At 44.2% G+C, this 16,031-nt stretch overlaps 1 protein-coding gene across 1 annotated transcript in view; it reads right to left on the reverse strand.

Moving 5' to 3' along the window:
• The window catches only part of T265_09079 (hypothetical protein), a gene marked incomplete at both ends in the record, with an annotated part of 45,969 nt that overhangs the window by 8,293 nt on the left and 21,645 nt on the right, over positions 1-16,031 (reverse strand). The window contains 4 exons of the mRNA XM_009175064.1: positions 878-1,475; positions 11,494-11,831; positions 12,425-12,835; positions 12,881-13,044. Of these exons, the coding sequence (XP_009173328.1) occupies positions 878-1,475; positions 11,494-11,831; positions 12,425-12,835; positions 12,881-13,044 (1,511 nt within the window). The remainder of the gene's footprint in view (positions 1-877; positions 1,476-11,493; positions 11,832-12,424; positions 12,836-12,880; positions 13,045-16,031) is intronic.

A 16,031-nucleotide genomic window follows, 5' to 3' on the forward strand; every position in this document is an offset into this window, starting at 1 on the left:
ACATCACTAGAACTGCGAAGAAACTGATGAATAACGTGTGAAATAGGATTCCCGGGAAGACTTAAAGAATTCCTCTAATTAGTGAGAGCAAAAAGTGGGGCTCAGGGGTACCTGGGACATCATAAGATTACACGCCGGCTGAAGGAGATGGTACGTCCTGTTGGTAAACTTGGTTCTGGTTGAACGGTATTCAAGATATTTCAGTAATTTCTCGCGATTGATACGTTTCACTAATGTCCCAAACAGCTCATTATTTGTGTGAATTTGTCATTTCCCAAACATATCTGTTCGTCTTCTATCAAAATAACCGAATTCATAGATTAATGCATAGGAGATGTTCTATCCGGTAAAAATTGATATCCTTGTTATAGAAAGTTCTTTAAAGAATGGCTGGGTTGGGAAGCTACTGTAAGGGGCGCATTTTACCGATGTTTTCTTTGCGATATCCTACTTTTTACCAGTTCAACACATCGACACTATGGACTTAAATTTAATTCACCTTAGGGTATTCGAATCTTAGAGACACAGACGAACGATACTTCCCATTTCTTGGCTGTTTGCTTTACTAGACGGCTGGATGGCACACTGAAGCTTTCGGTCAATAGTAAAACAATGTGGCACAAATCGCATACATACGGGAGAAAGTGAAAACCCCGTACCACCGTGCCAACAATATATGTTCACGGCACTCTCTTCAGCAGGAAGAACTTCTCGAAAGTACCCGCTTTGCACAGTCATCAAAGCCAGTCCAGTGTCGTGTAAGCTAGATAAGCATCTAAAACCCTTTAAAAGATACTTTCTTCGAGTAAAAGCCAATCAATCAGCAGAAACAGAAGGTAACGGGGTTAAGCTATCCGTAAAATCGGAAGAAACTTACATGGGATTCACTGTCACGTATGACGAATTCGCCAGGTTTTCCGAATTGAGTCAACATAGATTCACACTCAGCGCGGGATATGGAACCCCAAAACCAAGGCTGTTCCATATGTGCGTGTGTTGTTGTAGAGCTCACGGCATAGGTAAGTCGCAACTCCTCACTTGCACTAGATTGGCCCGGTTCAGTGGGTTGTACGGGGAAACTGAACTGACCCGTATCCTGCGGGACGGCATGTTCTCCTAGCGATGAGGCGGGGCCACTGGGGAGCAGGCTGACATAATTTCGAGGGACAAGACCTGTTTCGCCCCGCGCATTACGACAACGCCACCAGTCAGGATCGTCTGGCGGTTTTTCAATAATCTCAAGCACCTCATTCGTGTCGAACGACAACTCTTCATTTTGATTACGAGTGAAAGGATACAACGTGAGAACCCGTTCTACAATTGTCACAGGCTTAGAAACTGAGGGTAACATCTGGCCACCTTGCAGTGCTGTTTGTCCCGTCACTGCTGCAGAGGGTATAGGCAGAGGGGCTTGAGAGGGGTGTACCCCGGGGACGGAATTCATGGTTGTCTCACGCGCTGCTGTTGTTTTAGATCTGAAGAGAAAACATAGCAGTTCAACACCAATGTGAGCACATGAGCTAGTAATCCCAAAAACAAAAAGGGCTGTGTGATGAGATCGATACATATATTCCAAGAAGTTCAGTAGCGGGACTTTAATCTCATTACCGCTCCATTGAAGGGCACCAGAAACTTTGGACTGGAAGTAGAGACAAGCGGACAGAGAAAACATCTAGAACCAGAACTCCGACCCGAAGGCAGAGTGGTGAGTAACTAGTCAACAGTGGTTTGCTCACACAACAAGAAGCACGGCTTCGAGCTTGGCGACGTTTACCGGTAAACAAAAAAGATGGATAAAATTTGTGTCAGCCTGGACAACCATAGCATGAAAAGATTAGTGGCCACTTCAAGCCGAGCCAAGCTTTATGCATTAGTAGGTGGTGGATTTTCGCCGTTCACAGTACAAATGAAGCGACCTAAATGAATGGATTAGAATGTTCAAAAAGAGTTGGTTTAAGGGAAGAACGAAAGCGGGTACACTGAATAAAGTGCCATGGTACCTACAAAGAGTATAGCAGCGATTTGTATTTTAACTTAGTTATGTATTTTATCGCTGCACTTGTCTGATGATACGGGAATGAAGACGACCGTACGCAAACTTCTGCGTTTCCTTATCGAACCCACGAGGGTAGTGAAGGCAATCTGAAAGCTGAGAAAAACTTCAGAACCGCGGGGTGGACAATCGATCATAGGCACATTTGCAACAGAATCAGGATGAGGGAAGATAATTCATACAGGAAAGTGCGAAGAATCTCCCCTCTGAAGAAAACCGGAGTTGGTGAGAAGTAACGAAGAGTAGTGCATTACAAGAGCTGTGTCTGTTGAGGGAAATGTATCGCATCTGCAAAATGAACTAGCTACGTGAGATAGACAGTGTCACGGCCAAGTTCATTGCAAGAAGTTTTAGTGAATAGTCGTCATCAGGTCGGTGTGGTCAAATAACGGTATTCTAACCACTCCACTCTGAAGCAAAAAATAATGGATAGACGCCAAAGCGTCGATAATAAGCTATTAAAAAACCCGCAAGCGAGGAGTAAAGGTGGCAAAACATTCTTCCGATAGACCGGGGACAACACACCAGGACCGAAAACTTCAGCAGTTGCATTAGTTCACCTTGAAGATTATTACCTAGAATGACGACCGAGAGAGTAAAAGAATTCCTGGTAGAGGCACAGGAGAAGAGCTGGAAGAGTTCCAACTTAGTTTCTCGACATTAGCGCGTGCACTGGACCTGTGGCCATAGCGTTGCTTCCAGGCACGTCACATTACCGACCCATCGTATAACCGTATAAGCGAGTTTTTCTACTATCTGGGACCACCTTGGATTGGGTGAAGACCTTTTAGGACCAAGAAAAGCTGATTCAACTGCACAGTATACACAAAACTGATACATAGCTTTTGACCTGTTTGCAATGTGAGGAGGCTTGAGTGGACGAACATAGTGTGCGAAAGTAACATTGTTCATCAAGTTAACCGGGTTCTATGGTGGGTGGTCCCCCCTTCCAAACAAAATGAATAACCCAGATAAGATTAAGGAAGGTTGCCCAAACTCCTGCGAAGCGATGACTTCTCCATCCCTTAAAAACGTCCTCCAGTTGACTGAACCCATAGAGTTATCTTTACAGTAAACTTCAGAATGCGGGGTTACGATGCAGTGGTTTGACATACTAAGATCGTCAAACCATCGACTTGAGAATCGAAGTGTGCAGAAAGGCGTACTACACTGCGCAAGGTAGGTGAAACGAAGCATCGGACTTATTGAAATCACCTACATCCAAACTTAGAAAATAAAAAAAAGGTTCACATTCCCGGAATCACCGAACACCTCGATTTATGTGGCTGAGTGCAGGGCAGATAAAAATAATAATAATCGTCTAGCTGTAACACCCTAGTTTCACGCGATAGAGGCACATGATCTGGAATAGTGTTAGGTCGCCCAAGAGCAATCGAGATGCTGAGGTTGGGTTAGAACCACGGACCTTCCATTCAGTAAGTTCGCTTCTTAACTACTGAGCTATATCGAGCTCTGCAGCGTAGATTTTAACAAGGACAAAGTAGGTGGCTCGCTGCAAAGAACCACTTCATAGATTAAGTGTTAAAATCATGCAGGATCCTCTTTGATTTCACCAGGTATATTATACAGGCTGGAATAACCCACAATTACCGTGATGATTCGTCGACTGACCTATAATTCCAGACGTACTACAGTACTGCCATTATCCGAACACAATCAGAATCTCTGGAACACGATAACCTCAGTGATGTTCCCTTCGTCCTGAGGCAACACGGATGACAAGTAGTCGAACCTTCCGACCAACGGACAGGTGATGCTCGACATAGCTGACGGGACGGACATTCTGTTGACACTGAAGCATCCGAATGCGACAGGATAGCCTGCGCGATGCTTCTCTACCACTTTGTAGCTCCTAGCAGTAAGCCTTTTGAGCCAAGGTTCATTCAGTCTGTGGTTGACACGAAAAACGGAAAGATCTCAAACATTTAATTGTGGGAACTTGGAGTGGTGATTACTTCGACAGAAAGCACGGCGGATTCCAATTATCCTTGAGATTGGACGATCAACACTGACGGTGGGTTAGAAGAAACCTCATGAAGTCTTCGATTAAGGCGTGTGGTCCGGTACATTTCAAATGGACAATAAGTGCAGAAACCACTCTCTTACCATAGTAGGCGATGGCACAACGAGAATAGTGGAATATACCCAAGTGGATACTCAGTATCGGCGAACTGATTGCAGATCGCCTGTCGTTCGTACAATTCCGCTTAACTGCTGCAGAGCACTCTCCGGGATATACGCATCATCAACTAGCTATTCTTGAAAAAACTTTGCTGCGCAAAAGTACTAAAGCAAGATGAGCAATAACATTATGAACTCTGAGGAAGTGTCGGTGGAAACTCAGTAGAACTGTAATAAAAGAGACGGCAAATTAAAATGCACCACAGAGGTACAGGCCATCTGCAAATGATATCGCACCTATGTGAGACGGAAAATCAAATAAAAGAAACTATACTTACAGACTATCTTTAGAAACACTGGTTATTTAGGCCTTTCATTATGAAGAACGTGCACATGACGACATTTCTCAACCCGCAATCGATGTTCTGGAGTTTGGTATGACCGAGACGTAATCTAACGTATCTCGGTTCGGCTGAAACTTTGTAACGTACCCTATAAACCCTTAAAACTGCAATCAAGCACTTCGGTTAATCAGAAGCGGAAAATAGTATATATTTTGTGTCGATTGGGACTCGGATGAAAAAAAATTCACCATACGCACCAGACGTCACATCAGATCGAAGAAAACAAGTTTCTGGCACAAAATACATGGTCTCCTAGCGCGTTGAATTTTCAGTCCATGAGTGGGTACAACTTACCCACTCGGACGCACCCACTTCACTTGTGAACTAGCGTCTAACATATTTGCCCTTGCTGGTCAGCAACCTTTTGCAAGTCATATTTGAGACTAGCGTCGATCTACTAACTATTGCAGCTCCAAAATTTCAAGAAAATCTGTCTATTGATAATGGAGTATATGGAGACCACCTCAATTTACCATACAGTCTACACTAGATGGCAATATGTATTGATTGGCCAGAGATAGCTCAATGGTTAAGGCACCATTTAACGAACCGGAAGGTTCGTGGTACTAACCCAACCTCAGCATCTCGACTGCCCTGTCTAAACTTAGGCAACCTGGAAATATTTCAGCCCTTGTGCTTCCTTCTAGTGGCAGCTAAGTACCGAAAGGATGCTACAGCTGAACAGCTATCTTTTTCTATCTTTTTTATTATTGATTAGCCCAACTGTCAGTCAAAAGCGTGGTGCTCGGTCGAAATAACTTCAAAACCACAGAAATAAAAACACAATCCCAATTTTTGTAATAAAAAATAGTTGTAGAAATAAGCTAACATGTATTCTCAACGTTTCAACGGCATGCAATTGTCCACGTGAAATATGCAAGCCTTCCACATGGTTTTGGCCTAAATGTTTCATCAGGGAACTTCTTACCGTATTGAGAAGACTTAGTAAACTATGACCTACGCTGCACGGAACCCAGTAACCCATTGGTAAAAATAGCAATTTTCGTGCGGATGCGCTCCAGAGAGACCAGCGCAGGTCATCGGTTGAGAATACAACCGCTCAACAGTCTCATAGTTTGTAATGAGGAACTAGAATAAGCCTTAGCAGCCACGCATGCCGGTATCGGCAAGCCACGAAAACACTCGACATTATAGCGAAGATAGTCTGACCTTGAACTTATGTTACACAGTACACGAACGCGGGCGTCCTGTCTCCAACAAATCAGCGATAGAAAAGTGGTATTAAAATGTCGACGTTGGCAGTGCTTCAGTAAACAAAGGGAATCAGGTCAACAAAGCGAATCAAAGAAACCGCCTCAATAATCAAAACAACGTAATAAGCGGAGAATATTGCAGAACTGGAACACACAGTAGGACCAGCAAGTCATGCAGTAAGCGCAAAATATTCTTTTCTAAGGTCTGACTAGTACCTCCTCCGTACATATGGGATAAAGGTAAGTATCCGCTTCGCAATTGCTTGCTGTGTATTCTCGTTTCCCTCTCGTTTTCGCGACTCACAAACGTCAACTCACTAGGTCATGAAAGAACAATGAAGGAACGCAGATTTATGTGCGTGGTACTCTATTGATAAAAAAACAAGCGTATTAAGATCGATCCGTTCTAGTATGCTTTTATGATTACAGAACTCCAGAACCACCGAACTCTGAACCATACAAGGGATTCATACAACTAAAACAGAAGCTGGATTCAAAGAGCAGATCAGTCGGACCGAAACGTACAAACTCAAACAAACAGAACAGTACAATCGGAAAAGTACAGAACTGAACAGATGAAATAATGCGAACTGTTAAGAGAGGAACGGTGGCAACCGGCCAGTTCGACGCAGGAAAACGGGTCATAAATTGTGGACGAATCAAGTGAAACAAAGGACTTCTGAAAACGGAAGGCAGACAGTTAACAAGTCAAATAACAGATCACAACGCAAAATAGATTACTGACGGACTCTGTGAGTAAGGTAATCTCAAAACAGCCGGACACTCCATTGAAGCGATGAATGAAGGCAGGAAGAGAAAGAATAGGCAACCAGTCGCGCATTAACGATGTCACCCCGAAGGGTGACGAAACGTTTGCAAACCATCCGCCCAATTCGGCGAGCGGATCAACAGCCATCTAAGGAGCAATCCATAGATGCAAAGATGTTATTTCAACTTTTTTCATCTGAATGAGAAAATGTGCCACTTCATGCTTGGAGGCTGGAGGGCGGGGGTGAAACGCGAAAAGCTGGGACCAGTTGTACCTAAACGTGCACAACTTAAAGACAGGCTGAATGAATTTTTCAGTATAGTTCGGAAATTGTGCTTATAGGAAACGAAGAACGAGAAAAAGGATGGAAAAAATGATAACTTTCTTCTAGACTCAGAACCGGCCCGGGCGTCGTCGAAGGATTATGTGTTTTGCAAACGAAGGTTTTGGTTTCTGCCTTGTGGAACCGATTTGGAAGTAATCTGTGAGAGTGAGTATTTGCGGGTATGCTAAATAGTTCTCCGGAGTGGAAGAACACCAGTTTTACCTGCTGGGGACCACAAGGCACAAATAACACGAGTTGAAGCCTATCATTGGGTGTTAACAGATTTTATGGGGCTTTGGTTTTAGAAATGTACAAACTTCCGTGGACGCTAAAGGGAACACAGTAAGTTCTCAGTATCTTCACAGGCAACACTCCGTTATCTACCTTGTTTGTGGAATCTACATGAACCTGGAACAATTCCCACAAGACAGCACGAAGTCCAAAGGCCCCCAAGGTGTTCGGACTGCCTCGGTATCTGCGGCACTGCATGCAAGATCACCACACATTCTCGAACATGGTGTAGAGGTTCTGTCAACAAGTCCTGTAGGTAGTTTATCAGTATGAATTGTGTTCCTTGTGAAAAGATAAGGGCGACCTCTTCTGCTTGGGAAAGGAGGTGATCGATGGAAGCAATCTATCTCGACGGCTTAAAAAAAGTCAGCAACAGACTGATTCATTCACATCAAGCAGTTCAAATTAAGGTCCCATCAGTGATCATCACACTGGAAGAAAGCACGCAAACCTTTCAGTAAGGTGAAGTTGCAGAAAAGACAATAACATTCGCAACAGTTCTTGGGGTTAAAGATGGACCAAGGCGAAATCATAAACGACAGAAAACATTATTCGTAGCTGGGATAGTGATGCACTTGTTGAAAAAGATTTGATCAAGAGATAAACGCAGGTGCAAACTTTCTGAATGACAAACTATGGGGATGGTCTTGAACAGTGTGCACAAAACAGCCCGATGAGAGTGAAGACTGTCAGCATGGGTTACGAAGTTCGCATTACTGCAGTCGTTTTGTCGTCGACAGATGCGCATTAGCATGCTAGTGCATGCAAGACTCTCGAGTGAGGTAATCTATCCTGACATCGTCCTGAACGATCTTTTAATCTGTGACCGTGGTGATGACAAAATATATTAGATAGAGTATAGGGCTGCTATTTCCCCTGAAGATAAGCTGTGGATGCGAACATTTATGGGAGAAAGACAGCTAGGTTTGTAATTGTTTGGCTTGTTCTTAGGGATCTATAGGTGGGAGCTGCTCCATAATTTACCACAATTGTCGCTAAAGAGGGACAGGCAATGACTACATTCTGAATAGCTGAGGGGATAAATTCTTATTTGGATTCAATAGGGTTTATCTCGTAATGAAACGAGCAATAAGCTAACTTCCGGACCCACAACTCAATCGTTTATTTAACAGGAAGAGGCAGTGTCCACAACTGAAAATATGGTGATGCCGAACGACTTATGGTACTGCATCGGTATTCTCAAATGCCAACTGGCTATGTCCACTGGTCACAGCATCGAAACAAACACCGAATCCTATTTAGAAATGAGGAGGGTGTTGTGGGGTAAACGTTAAGACTGCAACAAATGATAAAAAGTTACCGAAAAATTCAGTCATTTCAAAATAGGACTGCCATGCAAATCACACTAAGTAATGCTACGATTATTGTTTCAAAAGATGGGCAAAGTTCGATGTTTACTGAAATTAGCTGTACTGATTACCATGTTTTCCCACAGTCTAATGCCAACTGAAAACACTAACAGGCATGCTAATGAGGCATCATCATCCAGTATGAATTAAGGCGACGCTGCCAGCAGTCTGCATCGAGGAGCTGCACCGTATACACACATTCCAATTGACCAAAAGGAGAACCTGGGGCAAAATCCTGGCTGGCCAACTGGTTGGCAGGTAACTATTCCATTGTATCGATCGGCGGATGGTCAGTGCACGAGTAAAACCATCAGCTGGGATTCAACACACGGGCTAACAGGGAAAATCCGCCAAACGTAAACGGAACACGGCTAGGATAGGCAAGAGGACTGAAACTGTACGCAATCATCCGGGTTGTGAACAGAATGAACAGGAAAAAATGCGGGTCATAAGACTATAAGTAGCCACAAGTTTGGTTCAAAACAAGGAAACTTAAGTTTATGGGTTCAGTGTTTCAGAACATGGACTGGGTCCGAACAACCACTTATTGAGGAACTTTCAAGTGAAGACCACTCCACGATTCTGCCTCATTTATGATGTTCTGCTCCATTCGTTTGCCTAACAAAAGTGGGTTTCTCTCTCTGCAGTAGGCCTGAATATACAGGTTGGTTATACAGGAGAGTTTGTACAGATCGTATTATCATAAAATATGATCAGAAAGCTCTGCATGTCTGAAAGACCAACCTAATAAACAGCTGTTCCCCAACAGACAACAAGCTTCACACAGGTCAGGTGAAATTAGTGATAAATGCACCCTTACAGGTACAGAAGCCCTTTACCCCATCTCCTACCGCCGGCCTCCTTTAATTTACAGTTTTTGGGGTTTAGTTTACTCGGCTCGACCTTCCCTTGACGATGAAACAACATGATACATTAGTGTTTCCGCGAATATCAATGAAAGTGAATTATTTTGCGTGGCTGAAGCCTTCTAAGACTAGCAACGTGTTTCTCATTTAACAAACGGTTAACTCCCGAACATTGTACACGTGAAGCTAAAAGACAAAGAACCATACTACTTCATAGTGTTAGTTACAACCAGTCAAAATTGGCTTTTAAGCGAAAGACAACGTGAACATAAGAAGGGACGGGTTTCAGATAACTGTATCACTTCATCTTGGTAACTATCGGTGGGTCATCCGTGTGTTGTCCATTTAGCGGCGTCGAACGCGGTTTAACGAATCAGGAATTGATCCGTTACAACATCGGACACCTAAATCTAGCCTAGTTTATGCGAATGTATGTGCTGTTGCCTTAAACACGCTTAATGATTACTTAGTGACATTCTGACCAGCTCTAGAGCAGTCCCCAGCAAGTTCATTTGAAGAAAGCACAAAACAAATCGCAGGAAATACAATCACATACAAAACTCACACACTGAAAGCCATGTCAATAGTGGTCATGACCTGTGTGGTGCAGTACAACATACTAGAAAAATTCCAACACAAATCGATATGTTGCCGCAGCTAGCTATGCGACGTAGCTAGTTTACAGTTGAGAGACAAGAAGAGCACTGTAAAACGGTGGGATACTGCTCATCTGACGAAATGAGGGGTTAATAGTGATCTATGGGTTCTCAAGCCCTCCAGGCGCACATCTGCTACGCAGGCGATAGCAGACTGAAAACGACAGATATCGCTTGAGCCTTTCCCTGCTGGTTAGACGGATATTTTATCCGCTATCTAGGGGTGGTAAACTCCCACAAACCTGACCATAGCCTATACCACATCTAGAACTTGAACAGCACCACGACCGAAAGGCACACCTTAACTCAGTCGTGAATATTACGTCTCCACTGAAGATTTTGAAGTTTGAATATAAGTTTTGTCCAAAAGGGCAAATTTAACACCAAATATAAAGCTGAGGAGCACTGTACCACCATCTCATTGCCGTTGGGGGTCATCAACATTGGACACCCTATGACGCTCAAGGGAGATTCGAAACCGCAACACTCAAATAGTTGGTTGACAGACCACCATTAGCAATGAGATAACCGATCATCAGTATGAGCCGAATCTGCCCTACACTTTATTGACCAGCTGCTCTTGAGTGTAAACCTCGGACACTCTTGGGTATGTCATTAATCTGGGGAACATTATCAATGTGGCCGCTGATGCAAAGTTAATCGCCTGCCATTTTGGTGAACGGGCTCAAAATGACCACCAACGGTCAACTAATCAATCGAAAATAGAGTCTTTCCTATAACGAATATCGCATTCACAGACAACTCGGATGCATTCAAAATAGTAATCGTTCAGCTGTAACACCCTTTCGGTGCCTAGCTGCCATGCCACCCGAAGGAAGAACGAGGGGAAGAATACTGTAAGGTTGCCCAAGCCTAGATGGAGGAAGTCGACAGACAGAGGTCGGGTTCCAACCACGAACCGTTCGGTAAGCCAATTCACTCTAACCAGTGAGATATCTCGCCCCGAAAAAAGTGATCCCGGAGGGAGACTTTCATTCTACACATACAGTGGGCCAATAGAAGAAAATGTTGGTAGCTCAGGTAGCGTAGATGGTCATTGGCTTGTTCGCTGAGCTGGGCAATTTGATTGCAAACGTTTCACCGCCGCTACGCACCACTACGCTCCCCAATAACGCACTGATGATGTCACCTCGATTGGTGATGAAACATTTGCAATCAAATTGCTTAGCTCAGAGAACAAGCCAACGACCACAGTGGTCCAAACAAAATTGATAGAGGCAGACAACGAGGGGCTGAGATAATCGTTTACACGACACATCAGTTCTAGGTCACGAAGTCAAGTCATTCACAGAAAGCAAAGCCCAGCAATCAACCAGCCAAACCTTTCACCGGCGTGGTTCAAGTGACCAAGAATTCATGTAGGATACGTGCGGGAAACTTACCGAGCCAGATTCTTGGATAGGTCCAAAGTGACGTAATTGGACGGAAACCAACCCATCCGAGATTGTCGGTCTTGATCGACTAGAACACCCCGCCACCAACCGTCGGAACTTTTCTCTACCACTTGAATTCTGTCACCGCGCTCAATGGACAATTCATCAGGTTGGTTGGCTGGATAGGCGAATAAGGCCTGACATATGAGGAGACCAACAGTGGGCGTTTCCGAAACCTCGGGTTGGAGAACGGAGGGCGGGAACCGCTGCGAATCCAAATGCTCGTGACGACCATTTTGGGTGGAAGTTTGTCCTCCCTGAGAACTTATTGGCCGTTTAGCTGAGGACTAGGTGAACCGACATGTAGAGAGGAAGCGTGTGAACACAACCACAAGAAACAGCTTGAGGGGAAGATTCCATTAGTTAGTATTATTACAAGTATTATTGTTAGTAGTATTAGCAGTTGTAATGGTAAACAAGTGAAATGGGAAAATTCAATATTGCACGCTTATCTAACGGTTTCTTTCAACTAATAAATAAAGTCAAATAATTGTTTAAAAGTTGAAACGATGGCTTTCACAGACATAGGACGCCATCTGCCAGGTAGCCAATATCAGTAGAATGGTAATCCCCATAAAAGATGTCTTGACAAGCCGTTACAATGAGGGAGGTCAGCTTCTGAAGGTCCAGCTTTTCAGCGCTGACACAGTGAGGAGTACCCAAAGCAGCAACCTAGGCGGCAAACGGTAACGAAAATAATGCGGACAATCCAAACCGACAAAATTCACTCGCAAACCACAAACTATGAATCAACCGCCGATGACACGCTTGATGAAGTCGAACAGACCGAGACCATTTTCTCACCAATTACATAAAGCAGAGCACCACAAAACGAATACGGAGCACACACATGCAACGAGTACACCGGATAAAATCACACCTGTATTTGAGGGTTGTGGATTGCAAGTGACCCCCATCCATCAGCCCTAACATTGTCAAAGTCGTGAGTTCGATCGTATAGCGGGTCACGCATGCTCCGCGACTGCTTCGCCATCTCCATTCGAGGATTGTAGACCGCATTAGAGCACCGATTGAATGTGGTTGCAGCGGATCGAGAAAGCATGTCGCCCTCGGAAAATCCAGAAGAGGCTAACACGTCGGCGCTGGAGTTCAGCTTATGAAATTTGTCGCCAAGTGAGTCAACGCTGCCATGTTTACTCCGACGACCATCGATATCGTTATTATCTGGAATAGGTGAGGAATTGGGTTTTCCGGACAAGGAATAGGTGATACTACCTTCGTGTCGCGACTTCCCACGACCAAGTGTATTACGCAAGCTAGAAAAAATTCCCTGTATTTGTTGGGTGATAATTGACAAGGATGAGGGAGCACATACCTGTTTAGATCGTTTCACGTAGTTACTCGGGACGTAACCGGTGGCGCCTTGTGCATTCATCACGCGCCACCATTTCTGTGTATCATCCAGCACAGTTAACCTCTCTCCTTTTTGTATGCCCAGTTCATGGCTGTCCGCAGCCTTGTAATCAAATTTGGCAATAACTAATTCCGCCGGTTTGGTTGTCATACGACAGTGAATGAGTCAGACTACAATGGAACGAAAACAAAGACTGTGCTCATGGATATCATAGGCAGCATAAAGTAAATGGCAATTTCAAGCAATAGAAGGCGAGCCTATCAAAATCTGGAATTGTCAATTTGTCGGAATATACGTAGCTAGTGTGTGTTTACTGGTGTTTGATCAGATGGCAGCTGATCTCTTCACCGAGCCTGGCAATCGGCTTGCAAACGTTCCGTCTCCAGTCGAGGAGACATCGTCGGTGCATAGCTGAGTGGGTGCTTCCTCCGTGCCTAGCTGCGTTGATGTAGTTTTTGAGGATTACCTAATATTTTGTCGCGTAATTGGCTGGTTAAAGGAAGGAAGCTCTCTACCAGGATACATGAACACAAACTTGCAACCAAAGGTCACGACCAATTTTCACTCGTCTCCGTACACGAAGGTCAAGATGGACACAAATTCAATTAAAGCACCGTTCACATATTGGCCTAAGTGAGAACAAAGAAAGAACGTGAATTCATAGAAGCATGGCGCTCCACTGAAAAAGCCATCTACAAACACATCGAGATTGATCCAGTCTATCGGCCACTGCAAACAAAAGAATTACAGGACTATAGAAAGCCGAGGCGGACAAAGTAAACAGAAACAATCAGGCTGAAGCAAGGGAACTACCGAAAATAGCAGCCGCCGTCACAACCAACCAGATTAAAGGAAGGAAGATCACGAAACACCAACCGGGAACAGACCAACTGCAAACAGATCTGAAGCACCCCAAAGCAGTCATCCAACAAACCAATGGAATAAGAGGCATACCGACAGCAACGCAGCAAAAATCACGGTCGGTCCTACAATAATGCAACGGAAGGTATATACCCACTAGGCAATCACACGACAGGATATTAGATACTCTTCAAAAACTACATAAACGCAGCTAGGCACGGAGGAAGCACCCATTAAACTGCACACTGACGACACCCACTCAGCACTGACGATGTCTACTCGACTGGAGACGAAACGTTTGTAAGCTGATTGCCAAGTTCGGCGAGCGGATCAACTGTCATCCGATCAACCACCAGAAGATCTGGAATTATCGAGCCAGACAGAAAATACACAGCGACTGAGAAGTATATGTAAATTCAGGAGTGAAGCGGACTGCTTCAGTTGACTGTAATAAACCGTGACACGTGGCACACGTGCAGGGCTTTGATGACCCAAAAAGTCCCTTGATCCTACTCAATAAATTAGTACGATGTCCACGGGTTGGAGTATGATGAAGTAGCAGTCGGTTAAGCAAACTGCAGCAACTAGCGACGTGCTGGATTGAACACTATGAAAGCTGACGAGTTGCAGAAGCTATAGGTAATCGCAATCATTCAGCACGAATAAATGCATCTGCTGGTAGTTTGGAATTTTTTTAGTTTTCAATGAGATTTCGTTCCTCAGGCTGAGCCAACTATGCTGAAAAGTTAAAAAAAGTACAGCTGACTTGCCGTTGCTGGGAACCATGAGATTCGAACCCACATCCTTCTCGTTCGTCAGTGAATAAAAAAATACCACAATTCTGCAACGAACGAGTGGCCAGTCAGCAGAAAAATATGCAAGTTAACTGCAAAACCCACCAACGATTCGTGGCCGAAATATATAGTGCTCAAATTTGAACCAGAAGGTCGAGGTTTAAGTCTCCCTACAGATTCCTGAGATGTACACCGCAGAATTCTAATAACAATGAAAAGAGCCAGGCGGTAATCCTTAAGTCTTCGGCATGGATTGACGTCAAGTGCGCGATGAAATCTCGGTTGGGACTTGCTGTTACACAACAAGATTTTAACGGTACTGCATGATCTGGATATAATCAAAGTTTGAATATCTGAGTGATAATCACCGCTGGATGGAAGCCAATTGTGGTCTCAAAATATGTTCTTCAACAAGTGAAATTTAAGTTACACCGTAGGTCAGATGAGAATCTGTTCACATACGCGGACTCAAGTGCAGGTTAAGGAACGCTGGATGCAAGGTGATCATGATTAATAACAAATTACCAACGAGTTAGTGGATGGAACACTTAAGACGCAGGCTCTTCAGCCGAAAAACCTAGTAAAAACAGTTTTTCACACCTAGATCTCAATAACCTAGCAATGTCTCGTTCTCTAGTTCCTCAGGTACTATGCAAGGCATTTGCCCAAAGGTGTTGAAGCTGGGTACTTTAAACTGAATTACTCCCAACCATGTGAACTTCCAAATCCAGATGAAATAACCAACTGAGATATTGTCAAGGGATACACAGAGTAGCGTCCAACGGCTGTCTGACAAAATCCCAGATGCCCTCTTTGTTCCCGGTTGTCTTTGGAAAGGAATTATTTAGCCCTCCTTGGGGTAGACTTCTGTTTGGATGGGCACACACATTGGGCGATAAATGACGGGGTTGGGCGTACCATCCAGGAGTCATCATCAACATCATTGACAGCAATATCAGATGAGAATTCTTGTGCTTCACTGTCACACAAACATGTCAGTTTATTTCAGTGAAAACCTCATAATGGGTGGCTGCGGTTAGGGTGCGAATTTACTGACCGGCAAGGCCGCGGTTAGGATCAGACCTCTGCCCCTCGACCGCTCCTGTCACGGCTTGCGCAGCCTGGGAGTAACTCAGCCCTCGTGCTTTCCTCGGGTGACATGGCAGTTACGCCCTGAAAGTGTCTGAATGATTATCTTATTTTTTATTATCACAATGGAAGGAAGAAACAAATGGGACAGTTAGGGAGACCTGTTGGTTACCATCCCCTCAACGTTTATCTTCGACCACTTTACCAGAGTTTGGTTACCATCCTTTCAACGTCTATCTTTGACCACTTTACCAGAGTTTGCTTACCACCCCATCAACGTTTATCTTCAACCGCTTTCACAGTCCGATTACTATCTCATTAATGTTTACCTTCATCCACTCATATAATCTGTTCAACGCATGCACACC

Source organism: Opisthorchis viverrini (genome assembly GCF_000715545.1).
Source record: "Opisthorchis viverrini unplaced genomic scaffold opera_v5_255, whole genome shotgun sequence".
Classification (NCBI taxonomy): Eukaryota; Metazoa; Platyhelminthes; class Trematoda; order Opisthorchiida; family Opisthorchiidae; genus Opisthorchis; species Opisthorchis viverrini.